We start from the raw sequence: 22,036 nt of genomic DNA on the forward strand, positions 1-22,036 counted from the left end.
TTTTTTCCTCCTACAATATACCTATGACATGATTAGCTCTATAGAATGGATTGTTCAGCAACATTTTTAAAATAACTCAACTACTTTATAGGATAAAGTTTGCACTTCTTTTGTCCTGGGTAAGGGTGGCGGGTGTAAACTCATTTAACTCATGCTTCTCTGCCGAACAGAGTCGAATCCCATTTATTGTTAATCTTCACGAGTTAAATTAAAAGTGTGTAAAATGCTATCATTTAAAAATCTTCTCTTAATTTTTGCCCTGCATGTCCTGCAAGTTGAGATTCAACAAAAACAAAAACTGATAAAAAGCCGAGAAAGGCTGAGGCCACAAGAAGTTTAGTGTTTCAGGAAAGAAGCGACTAAGATCATGCATAATGCAGACAATAGCCTCTTAACTTAGACAGTCCTCAAGTGTAGTATAACTTACTATCATAAGCTTATGTGCTGTGCTGGCTCCCTAGCTTAACTACTGATCTTGCCGTTTACTGTCTGGACTCAGTGTTTGTTTTGGTTTGTCTTTGATTAAAGGGAAATGGTTTGATTATGAAGCCCCGAGGCCCCTGTTGTGGGCCCGCTAAAGAATATGAGATTGTTATTAAACCCTAATAGGAGTGATATGCTGACAGAGATTTCTCTCTTTGTCTCTGGCGCTCAGAGATGCTGAGTGGGTTCCCATTCAAACTCTTCAAAAGCATCCTTTAAACCAACGTGAGACTGACCGAGCAAACAGACTTTGTCTCCCTCAAGTACTTGTGCTTTGTAATTTGAAACAAAAATTTAATAGCATTCATTGCCTTTTTGCTGAGCATGAGGCCTTACGACACAAACTCAACTAATGAAGTCTTATGTTTGTTGTTGTCATCTCTTCATACCTGTGAGGACACATCACTTATGAGGAAATAGAGTCTGACAATTTGGCTCCAAAACAAGTATAAAAAGTGTAAAACTGTACACTGGTGGATTTATATTGATACATCGACGCTGTCTAGATTTCTCTCCCTCCTCTGTTTTTTCCTCTCTTCCCTCTTTCCGTGTGTGCATGTGTGCCTGCGCATGAGTGTGTTTCTATTGCAAAAAACATTAATTTTACAAACATCAGCCCAAGGCTACTAAACACATCCAATCCATTATGCTGCGCTTTATCGTGTTATGGGGGGTAACGGGCTGTAAAGCTGTCTCGGTCATAAAGAGCGATCGCAGAGTGCCGAGTCAAACCAGAACGCAGAGCTCTCCAAGCCATACGCAGCCCTCGTTATCATCAGAACAGCTCCGTCACATACTTAACCTTTCCAGACCAGCCTTTCTGCATTATTTTCCAAATGACCTTTAGCGTTACTTATTTCATTTCCGATAATGGCGCACTAAATTTAGTTAAATGCATCAGAGCAAAATGTGTTTACTTTGGTGAAGGGGTCCACCCTGACTGACAAGGACCATGTTCCCAGACTGAGACTTTAAAGTGTCCGAAGTTGTAAACATTAATACATCTTCCTGAAGGGAATAAGTACAAGGCGCTGTATCTGATGAACAGAAATTATAGCAGCTGGACCGAGTCAGTGGACCATATCTATTAAAGGAATACATAAAGCAGATATATGAATGTGTGGCTGTCGTCTTATCCCCAGAGAAGTTCATGGATCCACTGGAGGGCACGAACCTGGGTCAAGGTCAGTTCACCAACTTTTAATACTTTTGAGGTACATTCAAATACAACAAAGAAAAGATTAGAACTATGCCTTAAGGTGGTCATGCTTAATTTCTCTAATTTTCTTACTTACCATGCATCCAATTGCATATTTACAAGAATCTGAAGGTTGATAACACGCTGATGAAATATGCAAACACAAAGAGCTTATTGTTGGTTTTTAATGAATTCAGAGTTCCTGCAAACACGCAGTACATGCTCTTGGCCGCACACAGCTAAATCATTTAGGGGCATGATGAGTTTTCAAAAGGTCCAACTCCAACATAAATACATTGCTATCCTGGAGCTGTTGTACCACATGACACAATCCCTCAGCAGGCTGTAAGGAGCAGTGTGTTTCACGGCCTGGCTGCACGAGCGGCAGGGGCTGGGGTGGAGGGATCTTAGCAAAATCGCTAATGTACGTGATGATTAAGTGTAACTCAAATACCGAGTGTGTTGTTCATAGGCCTGACAGGCAGTAATTTGGTGTATTATATTCTGTGGTTTTAATTGCACGCCACCAACGTGTCCCTCTGACACGTTATGAAGCGATGATGTACAATTATTTCGGGGCGGCGGGAGATCAGCGGAGTGACATTATAATCATCCTCATAGGGATCCCTCTCTTCATCTGCAACAACCATTAATGTTTAAATGGGAGGAAGGAAGAAAAAAAAACATAAAAATAGTTCTCAGGGAGTTCTAACCAGAATCTGTTAGAGGATTATAGAGAATCACGTCAGGGGAGAAGGAGAGGGGTGTGGATAGACAATAGAGGGGCTGAGTTAAGTGACGGCTTTCTCTGGATAAGCAGCAAGCTAAGATGCTCCTCCACTGTCACTGCCAGGCCTCACACTACTCATACAGGCCCGGGCATTAAGGCACATTACAGCGGATGAGCCACGCAGGGCGGAACTGATGGGCTATTCTGGGAACAGACCAGACAATCTCACAAGACAGGGGGGACATAAAAACCCTGACATGAGCCAGCCCCATCCTGTTAACAGTCAAATCACACACACAACACCCAACATGAAATCATGACTATATATACTCTCTCCAACACTAAGTCAAGAACACAAGAGGGGAGGGAGGGGAAAAAAACACAACTCAGACTCCTCCGCGCCAAAGACAAACTTTAGAACACCACAAACTTTTTGTGTTTAGCAAGAAGGAACCGGGGTTTTTTTTTTAAAGCTTTGTTCGAATTCCTGAAGTGACACTAGGAAACGGGCAGCTTATGACCCATAATCATAAAACGGCAGTCCACAAGAGGACAATCCATGTCCATGATAGTGTTAATACTTCTAAGGCCTGGGCTGAGATATTAAACCAATGCCTCAAAGCATTTAGACTGTTAATGCATAATTTAACACCTACAACAGCACTGGATGTCCATTGCATCTTTGGGGAGGACGGAGAGCGGGAGGGTGGAAATGCTGAATCCACGGCCTTTCCGCTCAGTGATGGAGGAGAGGAGGAGGAGGCTCATTAAGTGGCCAAGCCCCAATGTGGACAAAACACGCCAGGAGGAAACACAAGAATCTGCCGTCTCACATGCTGGAGGATTTTTTTTACCAATTAAATATGAGAAATCTTATCTTGCATGCTAACAGCCAATTTGTGTTTTTCTGCTGTTTTTACATCCTAAGAGTTCTTTATAGGCAAATTAGGACAGGGGAAGTATTTTTGAAAATAAAGACGGGAAGATAGATAGGTAGGACCACGGAAAAACAAATGTGGAAGAAATAAATGGAAAAGGGAGGCAGAAAGAAGTGGGAGCAGTGATGAGCGAGGAGCTGACCAGCGCACTCAGGTTTGATTGGCAGCATGGTCAAGAGTTCAAATCCGTACTGGCCTTGCATTTGCATTTGTTAATTAAATGCCACAACAATATGATCTTTAACTATCAACAACTTCCCCTGGCTCCTGAAAAGAGAGCAGCGGCAGCGAGCTGAAGCTAAAGTGAGGTGGACAGCCGAGGTGCAGCACATCCATTCGTTCAGAGTCAGAGCCGAGGTAATCTTCTAGTGAAAGTTTAACAAGGAAAACACGGCAATCGATGGCAGTGAGGAGAGATTCTTTTTTTAAAGAAAAGAAAAAGGACACAAACAATGTGCTGAGCCTAAACAAAATGGCAATAAACTTAACCTAGAAACTCTGTGCCACATGGAGGCCCAAGAGTCTGTAAGCATGAAATAAATTAATGAAACTAAAATTTTAGAGAGAAAAAAAGGAGCCCGAACACACTCTTGTGTTAATTGACATGATAAATTGTGATTACACATAAAAAGACCCCCAAAAACTTTTTTGGTTAAGCAAAATGTTACCGTCATTAGTATCCACTGGAGAATGCAGAGCTTAATCGCACTATAATCTTACTTTTCTAGGTCACCCAAAACAAAAAGGGTAATCACATTACACATTATACCTGAAGCACGGCCATCCATTAGTAACGTGCTTTAGATTCAGATTAAGGACGTAGCATCAAACGTGAAAAGTTTGGGAAGGGGAGCAGGTTATGTGTATGTATGACTCTGGCCTTAATGAGGGTGTTTCTGGGGGTTTCTTTGTGTTTGCTGCTCTTTAGTCAGGAGGAGGGATGGCCTGGTGATCAGTCAGTACTGAAAGCACACACAGGGCCGATTTGTCACCAGTGGCTGGCACTGGCAGCACACAGCTCCTCCATCCGCATGATTTGTGAAACCAGGGGCTGTATTTAGTGGTCCCATTTAAAGGCATATTGGAGAGCTGTTCCGTATGTATATATGTGTGTGTGTGTTTGTGTGTGTGTATGCAAAGCTCGACACTTGGTCAAAGCCCAACACATTTGCAGCACTTGGGAGAAGTGGGTTTTCAGCTGGAGGGCTTGTGAAACATGAGCCTTTCCTCTCATTAAAGGAGAAGCTGTGTTTAAACCAAAGCTTGTTTGCTCCTGCTGTAATATGTTTGCGAACATCAGCGGGAGCAAATAAACACATTCGCCGTGCTCGGCTTCAGAAGAGCAAAATCGGCCTGCGACTGAACTAAATGGAACAGTTTACACAGAATCACACAGAGGGAGAAACTAATAACTCTACATATGTCTTCATCTTAGAGAACGTGCAGCCGTAGAAGCTCAATGGCACAAAGCTGGAAATCCCACAATTTACTCTATTCCCCGACTGCATGTTAAACAGCTTAACACGTCCATTTGAACATGGCAAGGCAGTGAGGAGGTCTACCACGGGAATGGAAGGAGCTGAACACAACATATGGCGTACATGTAGGGGGTACAAGGTAGCACGATAATAACTGTACTCTTGCACTACTGGGTATTTATAGACAGGTGGTTACCTACATAAACTTACAATTAGGATTATTTGTACAGCTGAAAGGATGAAGACCGTAAAAGAAACTCTACTTCTGTTACCTTCACTTCTAGACTGACTATATACAGTATTTGGCTTCTTAAGAACCGTCTGAGAGCAATTCAAGGTTGGGCTTAGCGTATTTGCACATTGAGTGGAGACCATTGCTGATCATTTTTAATTTCTTCTATATTAAACGCCTGTAAACCAATAGTTTTATTGCCTGAATAACTATTAGCATATGTATCTGGGAGAGCAAGACCTTAGTTGAAGATTGAAATGTGAGAATTTTAAAATGGAATCTACAAACCCATGCCACTTTTCTCATTATAATAAGGCAGGAATACATTGGCTTAAGTTAACTTAAGTGAATTAACTTAAGTCAAACAATGTAAAGAAGCTGCACAACAGATAATTAGCAGATAACACTTGACGGGAGGGACGTACTAAGCGTTGGCTGTGACTCCTGTTCACCCTCAGCTTGTAAACTATGGAACCTGTTCTGGAAAATACCAAATATTTCTCCTAAACTGTGCCTAAATATGTTTTCAAATAAAAATGACACTTAACATCTGAATGTCTCCACAACTTGCCTCATAAAGCAGAATGAACTCTCAGTTGGGCATAACTAAATGTGTGTCTCATAATATCAGTCGAACATTAAGAGCCTAATCCTAATTTCTTAATTTAATGTGGACAGCTATCGATCCCCAGTAGAAATAGAAACTTGCTACCGGATGTGGCAGTGTGAAAAACAGACTGGTAGGGTCAAGGAGGGGAACTTGGGCCTAAGCAGGGTTTTTCCTGCAATAAGGAACTCTTGGTGTCTCCTCAAGTAATTTTAGTAAGCGCCAAAGTAAATGTACATTTTGCTAATTGAGATTTAATTTAATTGACCATAATGGACATTACTCTTTATTAAATGGTCAAAAATGACAGTAAAATGTGTAGATTTGTATGTTTCTGAGCAAAGAAGAACCCTATTAAGACAATCAAACTTTTACAAAAAGAAGTATGTCAAGTATAAAAACATGAAAAGTACCTGACTTTCATCTTCAATTGCCAGTTTTCTGATAATGTGACCACCCTTTTGTCACCAAACTTGGGTAATGAAAACCTTAGTTTATCTTCTTTCAGCAGTGGCATCCCAAATCAGGTTCTAGCCTTGCATTCTAAAGAATGCGTGTTCAGTCACCTATGGAAGATGCTAGTCCTTGTAACTCACCCGCATATGTCACATTTGTACTCTCGCATCCCGAGATGTCTCTTCACGTGGTTCCGGGCGTCTCCCAGCTGAGCAGTTGCAAAGTTGCAGATCTTGCACGTAAAGGGCTTGGATCCTGCAAAACAAAGTATGGAGAAATCATATGCAACAATATTATGTCTGAAAGAAGGAAGAAAAAAAACGACAATTTTAATATTACATGACTGTACAACTGCTGGGCAGAAATGTGATTTTACATTACAGATCATTTTTCAATGCCAGGCGATGGAAGACTGTTATTAGTTCTGTGCTAGGACTTCAATCTACTTCACAGCCACAAAATTACTACAAAATTATAGAAACAGATGCCCTTACTCCAGTCCCCATAAAAACTACAGTCACACTCCAAGTGCCAAGCAGCTCTCCTTTCACTCTCTATCTATCCTTGTCACTCTCCTTCATCTCTTACCTACTCTTCCTTTGCCTGTGGATGCGTAAATTGGATTCCAAAGGTCAGGGCGAATACGTAAATCAATTCTGCGTGCGCTCACTACCTCCCATTCCATCATTAAAGCGCTAATCACTCTGGCGGGCTTCACAGGGAGGTTTCTCCCTAATTATTGTCATTAATAAGTCCAGAGGGCGGGGTAGCATTTGAGAGAGTGGCAAAGCCTCTCACTGCCATTTGTCATTTAAGAGCAGAGCAGCGAGGGTCGACGCCTGTACTATCTGTGTGATGCAGACTGAAGGTAAATGGAGAAACAAAGTGCCTCAAAAAAGTAAAATAACAGAAATTGGGAGTTAGGCAAAGTAAGTTTTACATATTCTACACTTTAGTTGTATATTCTACACAACACCAAATGCTTAAATCAGCCAAAAAATTTGCTGAAGCCTACGCTTCTTCACAAAAATTAAACATCTGCATTTATTGAAGCAAAATAAATATGTTGTTCAGCAGGCTGAGGGCAGCATGACACAGTGCGACACTCGGAACTAAGCGGCGGCCTGGTATGATATCCACGTACGCATCTTTGAGCAAAACCTCACCCTCTCCCAGTGAATATCCCAAGACGTTCTACAATATTTATTCCAGGGGCAGCTGCTGATTTGATTAAGCACTTTGTGTAGATTACTAATTCGTTCATACACGGTTCACTTGCTGTGAGCTGGAAGTACGACACATCGAATTTTATGCTGGTAACGAAGATTGAAAGGCAAGCCTGTGCTAACAAGGCCCATAAACACAAGGGACGGTGGGGGTGTGCGGGGGTCCACACATGGGCAGCAGCAAAGCCAGCCTCTTCATTTCACGTGTCCCCACAGTATGCCGCACACACAAATCACAGCACGGAGTCACAAAGGCGCAAACGCAAGAACAAACACAAGCAGAAAAACACATAATATCCATATACATAACTTCACACCATAATGTGGAGACATTTTCACACACACTGAAAAAAGAAGAAAATCACACAATGTAATCATCAACAGCCATTAAAAAAAACAATGAGACAAGACTTATACACTCACACCACACCCACAACATCTAGATTCAGGGCCCCACCTCACACCTATGCATACAGACACTCGCATTATATTCACAAAACACGGTCGGTCGTGGACAAACAGAAGGAGAGACAATCATTCTCTCTCTCTGTGCTTCTCACTCACACACATTGAGACAACCTAAAGTTGAGGTGAGAGAGAGAGAGGGAGGCGTGTGGGGAGCTGATTTGTCCAGATGGCTGGCTGAATATGAAACATGGCAGAAAGGAGAGAGATGTAACTTCCCTCAGTTCTCACATCTTATCACATTAATACTCCACCACTCCACTTAAACAGCCTCCGCGAAACTGAAATTGACCATCAATGCGGTGTCATGTTAAATTAATATCGCCATCCACATAGGGGCGATGTGGCTCCCTCACATCCCAGATGAGACAGGGAATGACTAATTCATTTCCTGAGAGGAGAGAGGAACCTCGTGCAATGTTTCACTACACACACACACACACACACACACACACACACACACACACACACACACACACACACACACACACACACACAAACACACACACACACACACACACACACACACACACACACACACACACACACACACACACACACACACACACACACACACACACACACACAAACACACACACACACACACACACACACACACACACACACACACACACAAACACACAACATGATGTCTTAAGTCTTGCACATGTCACATGCTCATGTCATAGCCTTGTTTATAACTTTCAGGTTTGGAGAAAAACAATAATAAATGGTAATTTCATACAAAATAAAAGCATCCTGTTAACATTTGAGAGACAGTTATTTATTTTATTTTACTCCGTTAAGCGCCTTGTGCTCCTTTTGGCAGTTGGAAGGCGCTTTATAAATAAAATTTGATTGATTGATTGATTGATTGATTGAGCTACATCTACAAACAGTCTTGCAGGTATCAAGTCAAAGTTTACTTTCATCTGTCACCTTGCTTTTGATTGTTTTAGCTTAGAAACTAACCTATTCTGCACTACAGTGAGTGGATTAGAACACGGTTACTGCAGTGCCACAATTCACACAAATATCTGAAATGCTTCTCTATAGGAAAATATCACCTGTTCCCATCTGTACCATTGTGTGTTTTTAAAAAATGCTTGTAACTGAATGCCACAGTAAGGACAGGAAGAGAAAAGCACTTCCCATTGCCTGCAGACACCAGGTTTGATGGCATCTGTGAAGAGTCCTAAATAAATAAACCCAAGAAACCCCTTCAAAATATGCCGCTGTATTTAAGGAGCACAGAAGCAATTTAATATTGCACTTCTAAAAAGCTGGCAGACAAACAAAAAGACACATTAAAAAGAAAATTCAGAAGCAACAGAGTCCAAAAGATTCTGGATTTTAGTCCATTATTTAGGTCAAGCTCCAAAAACACTGCATCCTTCAGTTCCCACAGTGCGACTGAACAGAGTCTTTCATTGAACCCTCCTGGCACCTAAAACTCACTTATTTTAAAGCACACTTTCTATTAAAACTTTTGGGTCTCAGGCCTGAAAGTCAAGACAAACCCAATGACACCAAGAGGCTTTTTTTAAATACAAACTTTTAAATGGTTCGTCCAGACCCACAGAAGATTTAAAACTGCTTTCACAAGATGATTAACACTCATCACAAAGGAATTTACTATTTTACAATGCACAGTTCAAAATGCAGCATGTGAAAACAGGCCAAAAAATAATAGTAGGTCCCCCCCAAATACACATATGCTTGGTTACAAAAACAGAAGACTTGAAGCTTTCTTAACCAAAACACAATCTTTACTGTACTGGTATCTATGTGTTTGTATCAAAATTACATATTTTGAAGTTTTTTCCCTTGAAAATAATCTCTGCCTGTCTTTAAATGCCATTTACTCCTTCAGACTATGCACACTAGCACTACCAACAAATCTGCTCAGCCACTGAAACAAATATATTTAATGCTACACGATGGCACGTTTCAATACGGAAAAAAATTCTGCCATACGTGATCAAATTAATCAATGGCATATTATTTTACTCGTGATATGTTTCTAGCACAGGGCTAAAGAATTAATCTAAATATTAAGATGGATTAATATAAGATGGACAATTGCAATTTCCAAACTAAAAGGTAAAAACGGCAGAACATACTTATTTAAAATTAAGCATTGTGGTGGTAGGATGGGAATGTGCTTTGTAATCATTTTTATTTTTTTATTCTATTTTCTGAAATGTAAAAATTGTCACATCATGCAGTATCTGTCAAAAAATAATCAGATGATTTTGTTGCATATCGTTCAGCCCTATTCTTGCTAAAAATAAAAAATAAATAAATAAAAACACCTTGTTAACATGTTAACAAGCTAAAGAAAAAAAATCTTGACTTTCACCAGCGGAGGTCTCTTTAACACAGCCTCTAATCTCTTTCCATTCAGGGTCTGAAATGCCCTTGCAACGGCCCTGCAGATGCTCCTTTAACTTGAGATTAAGATTCCTGGGAAGCCCTGTTTGCCATCCGACCCATTCCAATTCACTTTCTGTACCCAGGGGAGGTCAATATCGTGTCTCTCCACACCTCGAGTAAAAGCTCCTGGCTAGTGTCTGTGGGGGGCTCGGAGGAGGCGAAAAGCACAGCAGGGAAAACTGCTCCGGAGATGGAGTTAAAAGCTGCTGTTCCTACTTCTGGTCAGAACATTCACCACTGGGATTTACTCGCTCTGTTCTCTGGAGAGTGTTTAGAAAATAACTGATCCTCGTGCAGGTTGGCCAGCTCCCTTTCCCAGTCTGGAACAGTTCTCCTGAGGGACAAATTGTCCTCCAGTGCCTTCTTATGGTCCTGTGCCAGCTCATCCAAAGACTTCTGAAGCTGGGAGACTTTGCTCTGAACACACTTTTTCACCGGTTCCTCCACTGCCTGCATGGTGGGTGCTGCAGCGGGAGGCACTGGCATGGAAAAACAGCAATTAAATCTAGAGCTGTAAATACTTCAGCCTTGCCTCAGTCTGCTTTCTGTTTTCACTCTGATTTTGCTTTCACCTTTTCAAATTATTTTTTCTTCTACATGGCTTTAATTGTCAAAATCAAATTCACCGATTAGTTTGATGGTGAATGATGGTAATGCTGAGTACAGAACCTCAATCTTTGGCACTCCATTTACAGTTCACATGTATTCTTTTTCTGATTTAATATTTTATAAAATATACGTAGATTCTAAGTGCCATCCATTTGAAATCTGATGGCAGACATTTCATTGGGAGCGCATGCATCACATCCTCAGCCTGAGGTCAGACAGCTAACTCCAGTGAAAAAGTGACCAATTTACCTCAAAATGCAAATTCCAGCTGTACTCATTGGCAAAACGCAAGCATGTGTACGTGTTTCCTTTAAGGGACAAATTGACAAATCTGTGTGCAGCCTCCCACTACCGTCTCCTGATTTCACTGATTAATCAAGTGAATAAAAACTAGGTCTTAATTAAAAGGATCTGGACGTGCTCCGAGCTCAGGAACTGGCAGACCCCCACCGTGCTGTTCCACAGCCCCACAAACAAACTCCCAGAATAAATGACCATATAAAAGCTGAATAATTCACTGTAATGAGGGAACTTAGCAATAATAACAACTGGCATATGTTGTTAAAATGAAGAGAAATAGGTGTTTTCTGTAAACAAGACAGCATAAAGGAAAGCGCAGATGTAATCTCATAAACAAGAACATAACTCTGCTGTATAAAAAGAGGTAAAAATGAAGTATTCATCATCTCAAACCACAGAATGTGCCCTTGACTTGATGCCATCTGTTGAGACCTCAGTGTCAAAGCTTTCATTTTCTTAAGTAACACTAAGTAAGTGACCTCAAAACTCAAGAATTATGACAGAGGGTAAAATTATGAATACGTATAGACTAACCATTAATAAGAAGAAAGTGGGGGCTCAACATTAATCATCAGGATTTTAACCTCCGATTCTTACAGCTACAAGGAATTTGATTTCAGCAGGAAGAAATCTGACTTTGGCACACAAGGTGACTGGCACACATAGCAGAACAAAGGAGAAAAAATGTCAGTAAAGTTGAATAAAGTGTAAAATTCCTGTGCTGTGCTCCTACTAAATTATCAGCATATTTCACTGCTGCATAATTTTCACTCTTGAAATCCATTCATCGGTTGATGACGACATAATGGAGAGAAATCGGCACGCTGTTAGCACCTCAGTAAGATGTTGAGAATATTATCTCTGGGTTTCTTAACAAGGGCAAAACAACATAACTACAATAAGTGCACAAACCATCCACTGTCATCGAGCATGAAAGCAAAAACCATGCATTTTTATCTCCCGTTCAACAGACACTTCACACACACACACACAAAGACACATACAATCACATACACACATGGCAAGCACAGAGCATGGACTTCAATTAAAGTCCCATTAAAGTTTAGGCTGAAAGGGGGATGGACCATAGGAGGCAGAGAGGGGCATTTATTGATGGTGCCCTCACATCTTGTTCCTGCATTAAGTTGATTTTAAAAGCAATTAATACACATGGTCAGGGAAAAGTAATGGAGCGCCCCATGTTCTTAACCTGCCGGACATTTCCCAGCCGAAGCCCTGACCATCGCAGCCCTGCTTTGCATTATAAATGACAAGATAAATCTTAATGGATTGAGGATAATCAGCTAGCCATGAAGGCTGACATATACACACATTCACTAGGCATACGAGCGCTCACACACATATACACAAACATGGACGTACAGACACGAGGGAAATTAAGGGCTTTGAATACGTCTGCATTGATTATTTTAAATTATTAGCCCACCTCTCTTTGGACCTCCAATGCTTTTAGCCTAAGCTTTAACACATTTACAGAGACTTATTGACTATAATTACAACTGAGTCTTGGTAATGGACACATCAATTATGAGTCGCACATGTCTCTGACCAAGCGTTGCTCAGGGAATCCCAATCTGGGGTCCATTAGCGTCTCTCCTGCTGGTCTGAAGCTCAATCAGTCTTTACCTTCACCTCTACTGAAACAGCTATTACCTGGCTGAAGTAGATAGTAGCCTTAACATTAGCCCGAGCTGCCAAAGAAGAGGCTGTATCTCCCCACCCAGTACTGCTGTTCCTAAAAACAAAGGCCTAATAGCTGAGCAGACACAGAAAGAGACTATTGTTTCTTTTTAAGATTTCTGGGTAAAACTTGACGTGTTCGAGTGCACGCAAGACATTTAATGGCTTTAGAAAAACCACAAACCTAATCTGTATCAGTTACAGGATGTTTAATAATTTATGCAGCAACTGCAAGGCTGTAAAACTGTATTAAAGTATATGTGTATGTATTTATATGTTTATGGTTTTCCTGTCAAAAGGGTATTTCCAGTCAAAAAAAGTTGATAAAGTGCAAGCCCGAGCATCTAAAATATGTCTTACCAAGTTAATAATTCAAATATTTGCAGGAAGATTAAATATACTGTGCTTTGAATACAAAAAGCATTCTAAACACCAAACACTGTGCTGTCATTGAGTGTTTTAACGAATGCATGGTGGCTGGAAGAAGTCCTTTGATTCATCTTCTGTATTTAATATCACATGTAAAATAAAGTATTATAGATTCGACCTGCTTTGATATGGAGTAAATACTGCACTGGGGCATATATACTGGATGAATGTGAGTGAGTTGCAAAGAGAGAGAGAAAAAACAGGAGTGAGTGAGGAACCAAAGCAGGACACATACCGGTGTGTGTGCGAATGTGTGCCAGGAAGGCCATGGAGTTGCTGCTCTTGCACACTTTGCCACAGTATTTACACACGCTGCCCTGGTTCTCCTCGCGCTCGCGGTTGATCTGCTCCGTGTCCTCCAGCACATACTTGTTGACCTCCCTCAAGAGCTCCTCGTGTTTCTCCTTAATGTGAATAAACAGCTCCTGCTCCGTTTCAAAGCGGTCTGTGCATTTCACACACTTGAAGCTCGCTCCCCCTTCGGGCAGCTCCTCTACGCTGTTCTGCTCGTTGCGAAGGTGGGCAGCGCTGGTCAGGTGCTGCTGCAGGTTGCTCTCGGTGTAGAAGGATTTGCCGCACACCATGCAGTGGAAATGCCTCTCCTTGGACGGATGCTTCATTGAGATGTGGACATTGAGGCCGCTGATGCCGTCCGCCATGAACCCACAGTCCTCACAGCGTATCCGAGAAATGGTTTTTTTGCCTTCCTCCCTGGCTTTTCCATCCTTGGATTTCAGCTTCTTGACAAATGTAGAATTGGGGGACAGGAGGTCAGAGGGCACCGGTGACCCTCCAGTCAAACATATAACAGCCGTCTCACCTTCCAGAGCCACACCTTCTTCTATCACCTGCTCCTGCTCAGCGAGGGCCTTCATGGATACGATACAGGGATCAAAGAGAAGGAATTTGGACATTTGAGGATCTGCATCTGCCTTTATATGTTCATCTTCTGCTTGTTTACCGCTTTCCTCCTTGCTCTCTTGCTCTGTGGACTGATCCACTGAAATTTGAGGTTGTTGTGGAGCCTGCTGGGGTTCAGACACTGCTGTTGGCTCAGAAGTCCGGTTGGTCAGATCGGGCTCACCACCAGCGGAAGGTGTAATAGTCTTCACTTTCTTTTCATCAGCACCGCCAGCCACGCTAACCACAGCATTTACAGCCTCTGTGGTCACAGAGGATGGAGAAACATTCTGGCTTTCCATAGCTGGCCTGTCTTTGGAAGCAGACTCAGACACCTCTGTGGGGTTTGGAGGTTCAGGGTTAGAGTCTGGAAGCTCAGTTATCTCCTTCTGTTTTAAAGAAAGTGCCAAAGCTTTCTGTTCCTCGCTTCGTTGTGGTTCCAGGTATTTCTGGCTTTTCTGTTTATGCTTCTCTGTGTTGGCATGGCGAGACATTTCTCTGCTTGTTACTGCATAGTAGCCACATGCTAAACAGACATACTCAAAGTCTTTGGTGTGCTTTCTTTTGACATGAAGATGTAGGGAAGGGATTGACTGAGCTACAAAATCACAGAGGCTGCAAGCACTAACAGAGTCATAGTTACTTTTTTTCTGGCTTGTGTCTGACTGAGTTTGCTCCTCTCCACTGTGTTCTTTGGAAGCATTTTTGTCAGACTTCTGTTCTTTGTCGCTGGGCTGTGAGTCGGTATTTACGTCCTGGGCTTGTGTACTTGTGGGTTCCTGTAATGATGCACTTATGTGATTGGTGACTGGGCTCTTATTTGAACACTCTTGCACGCGTCTAACATGTTTCTTGGTGACACAGTGGCGATCCATGTCTCCTTTGGTCACACAGCTATAGTTGCACAGAGTGCAGCTGTAGCCATAATCTTTGCTGTGTTTACGGCGAACATGAACACTGAGGTTGGTAGCGTTGGACACTACCAGGCCACAGTATCCACAAGTGGTTGTGGACCCTTGCTTTGGTCTTCCTCGTTTCTTTTTGGGGGGTCCAAGCTCTGACTCTTCCTCCTCAATCAACACAGTTTTGGCAGCCTCTGCTGCCTCATCAGTTTCCTGTTCTCCTTCTCTCAAAGCTGCTGTCCCCTCTCCAACAGTCACCTGAATCACATCATCTAAATTATCCCCTTCTCCAGCATTGTCTCTGCTTATGTTCTCCACATATAGTTCAAATGAGGAAGAGTCTGTGCTCTTCTTTCCTTTCTCCTGCTGCATGTGGCTTTCTGAGGACAGGTGAATGTACATGCACTCAGATGTGGCTGAAAAGAAGTTACATAATTTGCAACGGTACCACTGCTGGTCCATGTGTATAAGACGACTGTGGCTCTCCAGCAGCGCTGCAGTGCTGACCCGAAAATCACAGTTTGCACACTTGAGCTGGAACCTGCTGTGTGGACGTTTAGGCGCCACTCGTGTTGGAGTAATCTTCACGGCGTTGTTTGGATCCTCAGCTTCTCCTTTTTCTTCTACGTTATCATCATCATCAACTGAAAGAAATTTCGAAGACACACATTTTAGACAACAAATGCAGAAACTGTAAATAAAAATAAAAATAACAATAATGATTTTCATTAAACTATTCTAAATATTATATTAATCCTAAAACAGATTTTCCATACAATATGCATGTAATATGACGAAAATAGAACTTTATATACAGGCTAAACTGTAACACATTTTAAGTAACATGAACTAAGTGTGTTGCGGGATTTCAAATCTGAATATGATAGCAGTGTATACTCACATGTGTATGGGGTGTCTTTGGTGTGGTATCTCTGGATGTGAACATCCAGTGGAGACTTGTCTCTAAACTCTTGGCCACAGTAGTTGCAGGAATGAATAATCTTAGGTTTTGGGGTTCTCTTGCTTACTCTTCTCTCTTGGTTAGGGGTTGCATCTTCTTGATCTGTCTGCTGTTTGTGTAGTACACTCTGTTTTCTAGCTTGACCCTTCGTTTTCATGCCATTGTCACCGCCTGCTGATTTAAGTTTATCAGGATCAGGCTCCTGGTTTTGTTTAACCTCAGAGTCGCTTTCTGTCTCCATGTCTGCCTCCCGCTGGATTTCAGCATCAGAGATATTTCCACTTTTCTCTGAAGGCTTTGCTATTTTGTCAGATGCTTTTCCATGCTTTCGTGCAGAGTGAATCTTCAGAGATCTCGGGCATTTGGCTGAGAAGCCACAAATTACGCAGAGGTTATCCTCATCCGCAGGTACAGACTCTGACCACGGCCTCTCAGCGAGCTCCTCGTCTGCCTCATCAGGCTCACCGGTCCTACCGAGTGAGTCTCCTGCCGTTTCCTCCATTTCCACATCATCTGGCTGCACTTTCCCACTGGTGTCATTTTCAGGTGCTTTGTCCTTAACAGCCCCTTCTCCTGATGTCAGTGTTTTATCCATATTATATCCTATGATTTTATTCTACAGAGAAGTTAATCGCAGTCATCAATGCTTGATCAAAAACCTGAGGGAAAAAAAAGACACAAAATTCATGTTTAGCATTTCTGATTGTCTGAAACAATTCAGAGTATAAAATGTTTTTAAAAATTACTAAATAAGTTGAGTGCATTTGCCACAAACTGTAACCATAAACCTCTGAAAAGTGATCCATCTGCAACACTGCCTGACCAAGCACGAGTAAATGTCGCCATCTAGTGCTTCTTGACACAAATTGTCACTTAAAGAATGCCAGCAGGAAAACTGAATGCTGTTTATAAAATTACCAAAAAGCATAAGTTCAGCCATTTAATGTGGTATACTAATATAAATAACCACATCTCTACTGCATCAAACAGCTACAGAAGTTACAGTGCATCTGTACGACAGTGGAAACAGCTCAGCACACTGCACCTCAAGAAGTGTTCCTCTATTTGCTTGAATTTTCTGCATATGCGGTCTATTTCGCCACACATACTGTACAGCAAAACTGAGCACACCACTGTGCAACATCAATTAAATATCACTAAATTAAAAATTGCTTAATGTTACAATAACTGTATTATTTATACAAACTTGCAACCATCCCCCCTTCACTTTTGCAGTGCAGCCTCATATCAGCACAACTCCACTTCCATGTCAGCACTATGCAGTCCAGCTGGATCCACCTGACCAAAGAGAGCCCTGCCAATATTTTCACAAGAAAGTACAATTTTGTAGTTTTGCTTCATTTGGTTTGCATATATGAGGCATATCTTATGTTCAGCAGCCTACTGATGGCTGCGTACCTTCTCCCACGTTCATGAAGTCCAAAAATCCGCTTACTTACTTGTCCAGGCATGAAACCTTCTTCAATCAATTACTTATATTTAGAAATTACACATGCAATCACTTTTGTTGCACTGAGGCTGTACTGTCAGGACTAGTATCTTCAGTGTAGTCTATCTAACCTATTTGTTTTAAATTGCCCATAATATTTAATTCCCCCATACTCTCAAGACTGCCTTTCTTCCACTAACCACATTACACCTTCCTCATCCAGCTCAAGCCTTCTCCATCCTTACACTCTGTCTTGTACTTTATGATCCTCCTCGGCTGCTATAATGTTTCTCTCTGCTTTTAGACTCAGCACCATAAGTGGCGGAGCCTTCTGCTGCTCTGCACCAAGACTCTGGATCTCACTGCTGCTGCACATCTGTCAGCTGGACTCTATTCAAGCTCAAAACACATCTGTTAAGATTAGCATTCCTATTATAATTCAGCTGCAATCACGTTATTCTATCAGTGTCAAATTCACTTGAATGTTACTGTTAACTGTGTTGTGGACCTCTCCGATGTTTAAGAATACTATACATTCCTAGTAGAATACAGTGACCCTGAGAGTATAACACACTGCTACTTGAAAAACACATACAAATAGTCAGAACACAGCTAAATCAAAAAAGAAATCTTCAATCTGACAACACAAGCTTGAACAAATTTGCAAATTTGATTCGTGAAATGACTGAAGTAAACCATCCAGCAGCAGTGTAGGAAAACATTTAGTTTAAGAGTCTCAACTACAGCAAAAATGTGTGTAGTGTCTCAGTATTTGGCAGTGTTTTCTCTACTCTTTTCCTTTTTATATAAACACTACATCTGTGTTTTCTAATTGCTGAAGACGTGTTTTAAATTTGCTTATTTTAAGTTGCAGTGCATTTCTCTTTTGAGCCAAACACCGCAGATTCCTGTTTTTACATTTACCTACTAATAGAGAAACTTTTTTCAGGGCTCACCAAAAATCAGTTAGAGGGTCTGTGACAACACAAGCCAATGCTGGTTCAGTTGGACACTTACACAAGAGTGACGTGGAAATCTGGAATCTGCATTGCACAAACAGTCAGAGAGTGCTTTCAGAAAGGTCTGAAACATCACTGAACCAGTGAGTACTCTAAACTAAAATGTTGTATTTACAGATTGTCAGTTTATAGATTGCTAGTTTTCAAATAATGTCATTTTTGAAATTGATTCAACCAATATTCATATTACATAGAGCTTATCAGTCAAGATATTTTTTTTTTTTTTTTAGAAATCTTTAAACATACATGTAGATGATCTGAAGTGAAATCAATATAATCCTCAACCTATAGATTACACAGTGCATGTGTAGGGGTCTAAATGTATACAAGCCTAAAGCTGTTTGTACTTGCAAATATAACATGTAGCAAAAGACTTTATTGATACACATATTGGAAGTATGAAAAAAATATAAAATATTCTAGAAAATTGACATCAAAGCACACGATACATATATAAATTATAATGCCCTACACTTTATTAGACATTTAGTCGATATCAAAGTGTTTGCAGGAGTTCATGAGGATGGTATTTATACATGCTAAACGTCCAACTGTCAGAACGAGCTCACTGTGCTCACTATCCCCACCTACTGTGTATTTTGATACAAAGTCTTAGATTAACAGACGTAGCACCATATCAAGAAGGGATTTTCAGAAAATTATCGTTACTTTGATCACTAGCATGAAGCTGAATGACCAGAGACTTGGAGGTGAATAATGAATTAAAAGTCTTAATTCAGACAACATCTCAGTTGGCATCTGAAGGGGAGGCAATTTGATGAGAGCTCTTTCAAAGATGACCAACATTGAATGTTTCCTGCACAAGTCCATCGTTACCTAATAAGATTCTTGCACACAACTTCTGTACGCTGCAGCCCTCCTCTTTTCATTTTAACCGCTAAGTCTATGTAGTGCATTAGCAGCGGTTTCACCACTATGCTTCGAACACTAGCTTAAAAGTAACGTTAAAGTTAGCCGAAGAGCTTTCACGCAAACACAGAAAAAACTGCCACGATAAGAAAGCCAGTCCGTGCGACAGTGTAAAACGCCACAAGAAAACTCGTTTCACTGAATAAACTCCTCTGGAACGCGAACACGAATTTTGTTGTGCTCCCGCTGCTACGTACCGCTGCTAACTCGCTAACTAGCAACATGTTCCCCAACTGTACTTTGAAATACGCCCAGTTCGTCCAATCACACTGCTCCGTCAGCCGTGACATCCAATGACAGCGCGACTGAGGCGGGACTAAACGGCTCTGAGGCTTGGAAAACGACGGCAGCACAGAGGCCCAAAAAGGAGGCTAACGTCGACCTCTGAAACAGTCATCTCTATCACCGACAAGCTGCTCGATAACACTCCAGAGAGTTAAATGTCATTTAAGTTGAAACAACCCGCGTACAAATGAGTCAGTGCAGGCAAAAATAAAATAACCTTACCTCTTGTTATACGACTATTTCCCCGGTCCGCGCTTTTTGGTGCTAGACACAAATGGCGTACCGTAGAGTGAGCTGTGCGTCACGGGGGCCTTGCTGCTCGCGGCTTCACGCTTTTTTTTTTTAACATCAGCTGATTTGATCACATGACGCCCTCCTCTGTTTCCGTGGGAAAAACGAATTTACTACACACGATGAAATACTACTACAATGAAACTGGTGACATTTAAAGAGTTTGGAGAACAACAACAAGCTGCAAGTAAAACTGGGGGCTTTAGTTACAGTTAATCACATTATGATTAGTGATCTGCTGCCAGTACCATTCTGTATGTGAATATGACACAGGGTTACTATAGCTGTTTCGTAATGTATAGAAGTAATATTTTACAGCAAACTAAACTAGCATAAAATATGATATAATAATGCATAGATATTTGTTTTGAGTCTTTTTGTTTGTTTGTTATTGTTGTTCCCAAAAAGTATTTATTTAAGAAGGTGCTGAGAACAACAATATTTCCCCAAAAGATACACATTATATGTACAGTGCTGTGCCAGAGGTTTGTTGTTTTGGTTGTAATGGGCACACGTATTTATTTCTCAGTCTCTTTATGAACATGCAATGAGAAAAATCTGGAAAATGCTCATAATATCAAAACAGTGACAATAAGATGACTTCTCTTGGCTACAGTCAGTATTTAGTGTGGCCTTCCTTTGGACTTAGCATATCTTAAACACTTTTGGGTCAACTGTCTTGAATTTATTTTTTTTTAAGTTATCTTGTGGTATAATATTTCAGACGTCCTTCAGTACTTCCTTGACTTGCTATTGGATCTGTGCTGTCTTTTTCTGTCCAGATCATCATACAGCTTCCATAGTATTCAGGTCATGACTCTGTCGAGGTCTTGTTTTTTTTCTGCAAATATAATTTAACTGCATTTACAATGAAATTTGTTTCTAATCAAGAGATTTCGACAGTAAATAATATAATGAATCAGACTGTCTTTTTGGTATTTATGATTATATCAATACCACTGGCAGAAATTCAGCCCTAAACCATGACAAGCCCTCCACCATTTTTTTCTTACACCTCTCTTCGGCACCTTTTTGCACATATTGTCCATGATTGAGCCTGAACATTTCAGACATCACTCAACAGTTCTCTTTTCTGTTGATCTTCACTCTGGTCTTTGTGAGTCTTTGCATATTATTTAGCCCTGTTCTCATTCTGCAAAAGTGCTTTCTTGGCTGCTATCCTTCCACAGAAGCCATTCCTGATCAGATTTCTCCAGACTGTAGAAGAATCCACTGGGCATCCAGTTGAAACTGAGAGAGATGCTGAGAGTTCTTCGCTCGGTTTCATCCGGCATCTCAAACATGTCAATTCTCATCAGACAGTTTTCTTGGCCTTTCACTCGATTATTAATTCTCTCTAGATTCTTCAAATTTCTTAACAACAATGCAAATACAACCTGTTGAGTATCCAGGTGGCAGATCTCCCATAAAAATCATGATTTTAATCCTATCAAATTGTGTAATCTTTGGCATTTTGAATTGAGTGATGGAATTGAGACTTGGTCTTATATTTCATATCAGCAAGCTTTCAATCTTCTACAATAGGTATATGAAATGTGGTACACCAAAAACACAGATGAAGAACTAACTTGGAGTCATACATCCACGTAAAAAGTAGCTTAATTATACTTTTTACATGTCGTAAAGGAAACCAGATGTAATACACCACATGATTAGTGCAGTAAAATGTACATTACCTGTAAAAATGTTCCCATGTCATGTTCCAAATAATTCTGTTAGTCTGTTGATGAAAACTTAAAGAAAAGAGGGTGAAATTCAAACCACTGAGTATGGAAGGTTCACCATGTGGCCTGTAGAGACACTGTATATTTTTTTCTCAAATGGTCAGCCTGTGATGAATCACCACTTCCATTTGACAGCCAGTGTTAGCTTTATGGAAAGACTGAAGATGGATTAATGCGCGGGCATTAATTGATTAAGTAGTCTGACAGGTCAGGAGGTGATAAATGATACCTACTGGAATGAATACACAGTTTACTTTTGCAATAA

At 41.0% G+C, this 22,036-nt stretch overlaps 1 protein-coding gene across 1 annotated transcript in view; it reads right to left on the bottom strand.

Moving 5' to 3' along the window:
* znf407 (zinc finger protein 407) overlaps positions 1–20,061 on the bottom strand; it is a 153,180-nt gene extending 133,119 nt beyond the window's left edge. Inside the window, exons 1-4 of the mRNA XM_022189682.2 lie at positions 19,958–20,061; positions 15,992–16,710; positions 13,524–15,734; positions 6,263–6,377 (exon numbers count right to left, since the gene is read on the bottom strand). Of these exons, the coding sequence (XP_022045374.1) occupies positions 6,263–6,377; positions 13,524–15,734; positions 15,992–16,646 (2,981 nt within the window). The 5' untranslated portion in view covers positions 16,647–16,710; positions 19,958–20,061. The remainder of the gene's footprint in view (positions 1–6,262; positions 6,378–13,523; positions 15,735–15,991; positions 16,711–19,957) is intronic.
* Between the last annotated feature and the right edge of the window lie 1,975 nt (positions 20,062–22,036).

This window comes from Acanthochromis polyacanthus, chromosome 12 (genome assembly GCF_021347895.1).
Source record: "Acanthochromis polyacanthus isolate Apoly-LR-REF ecotype Palm Island chromosome 12, KAUST_Apoly_ChrSc, whole genome shotgun sequence".
Taxonomy (NCBI): Eukaryota; Metazoa; Chordata; class Actinopteri; family Pomacentridae; genus Acanthochromis; species Acanthochromis polyacanthus.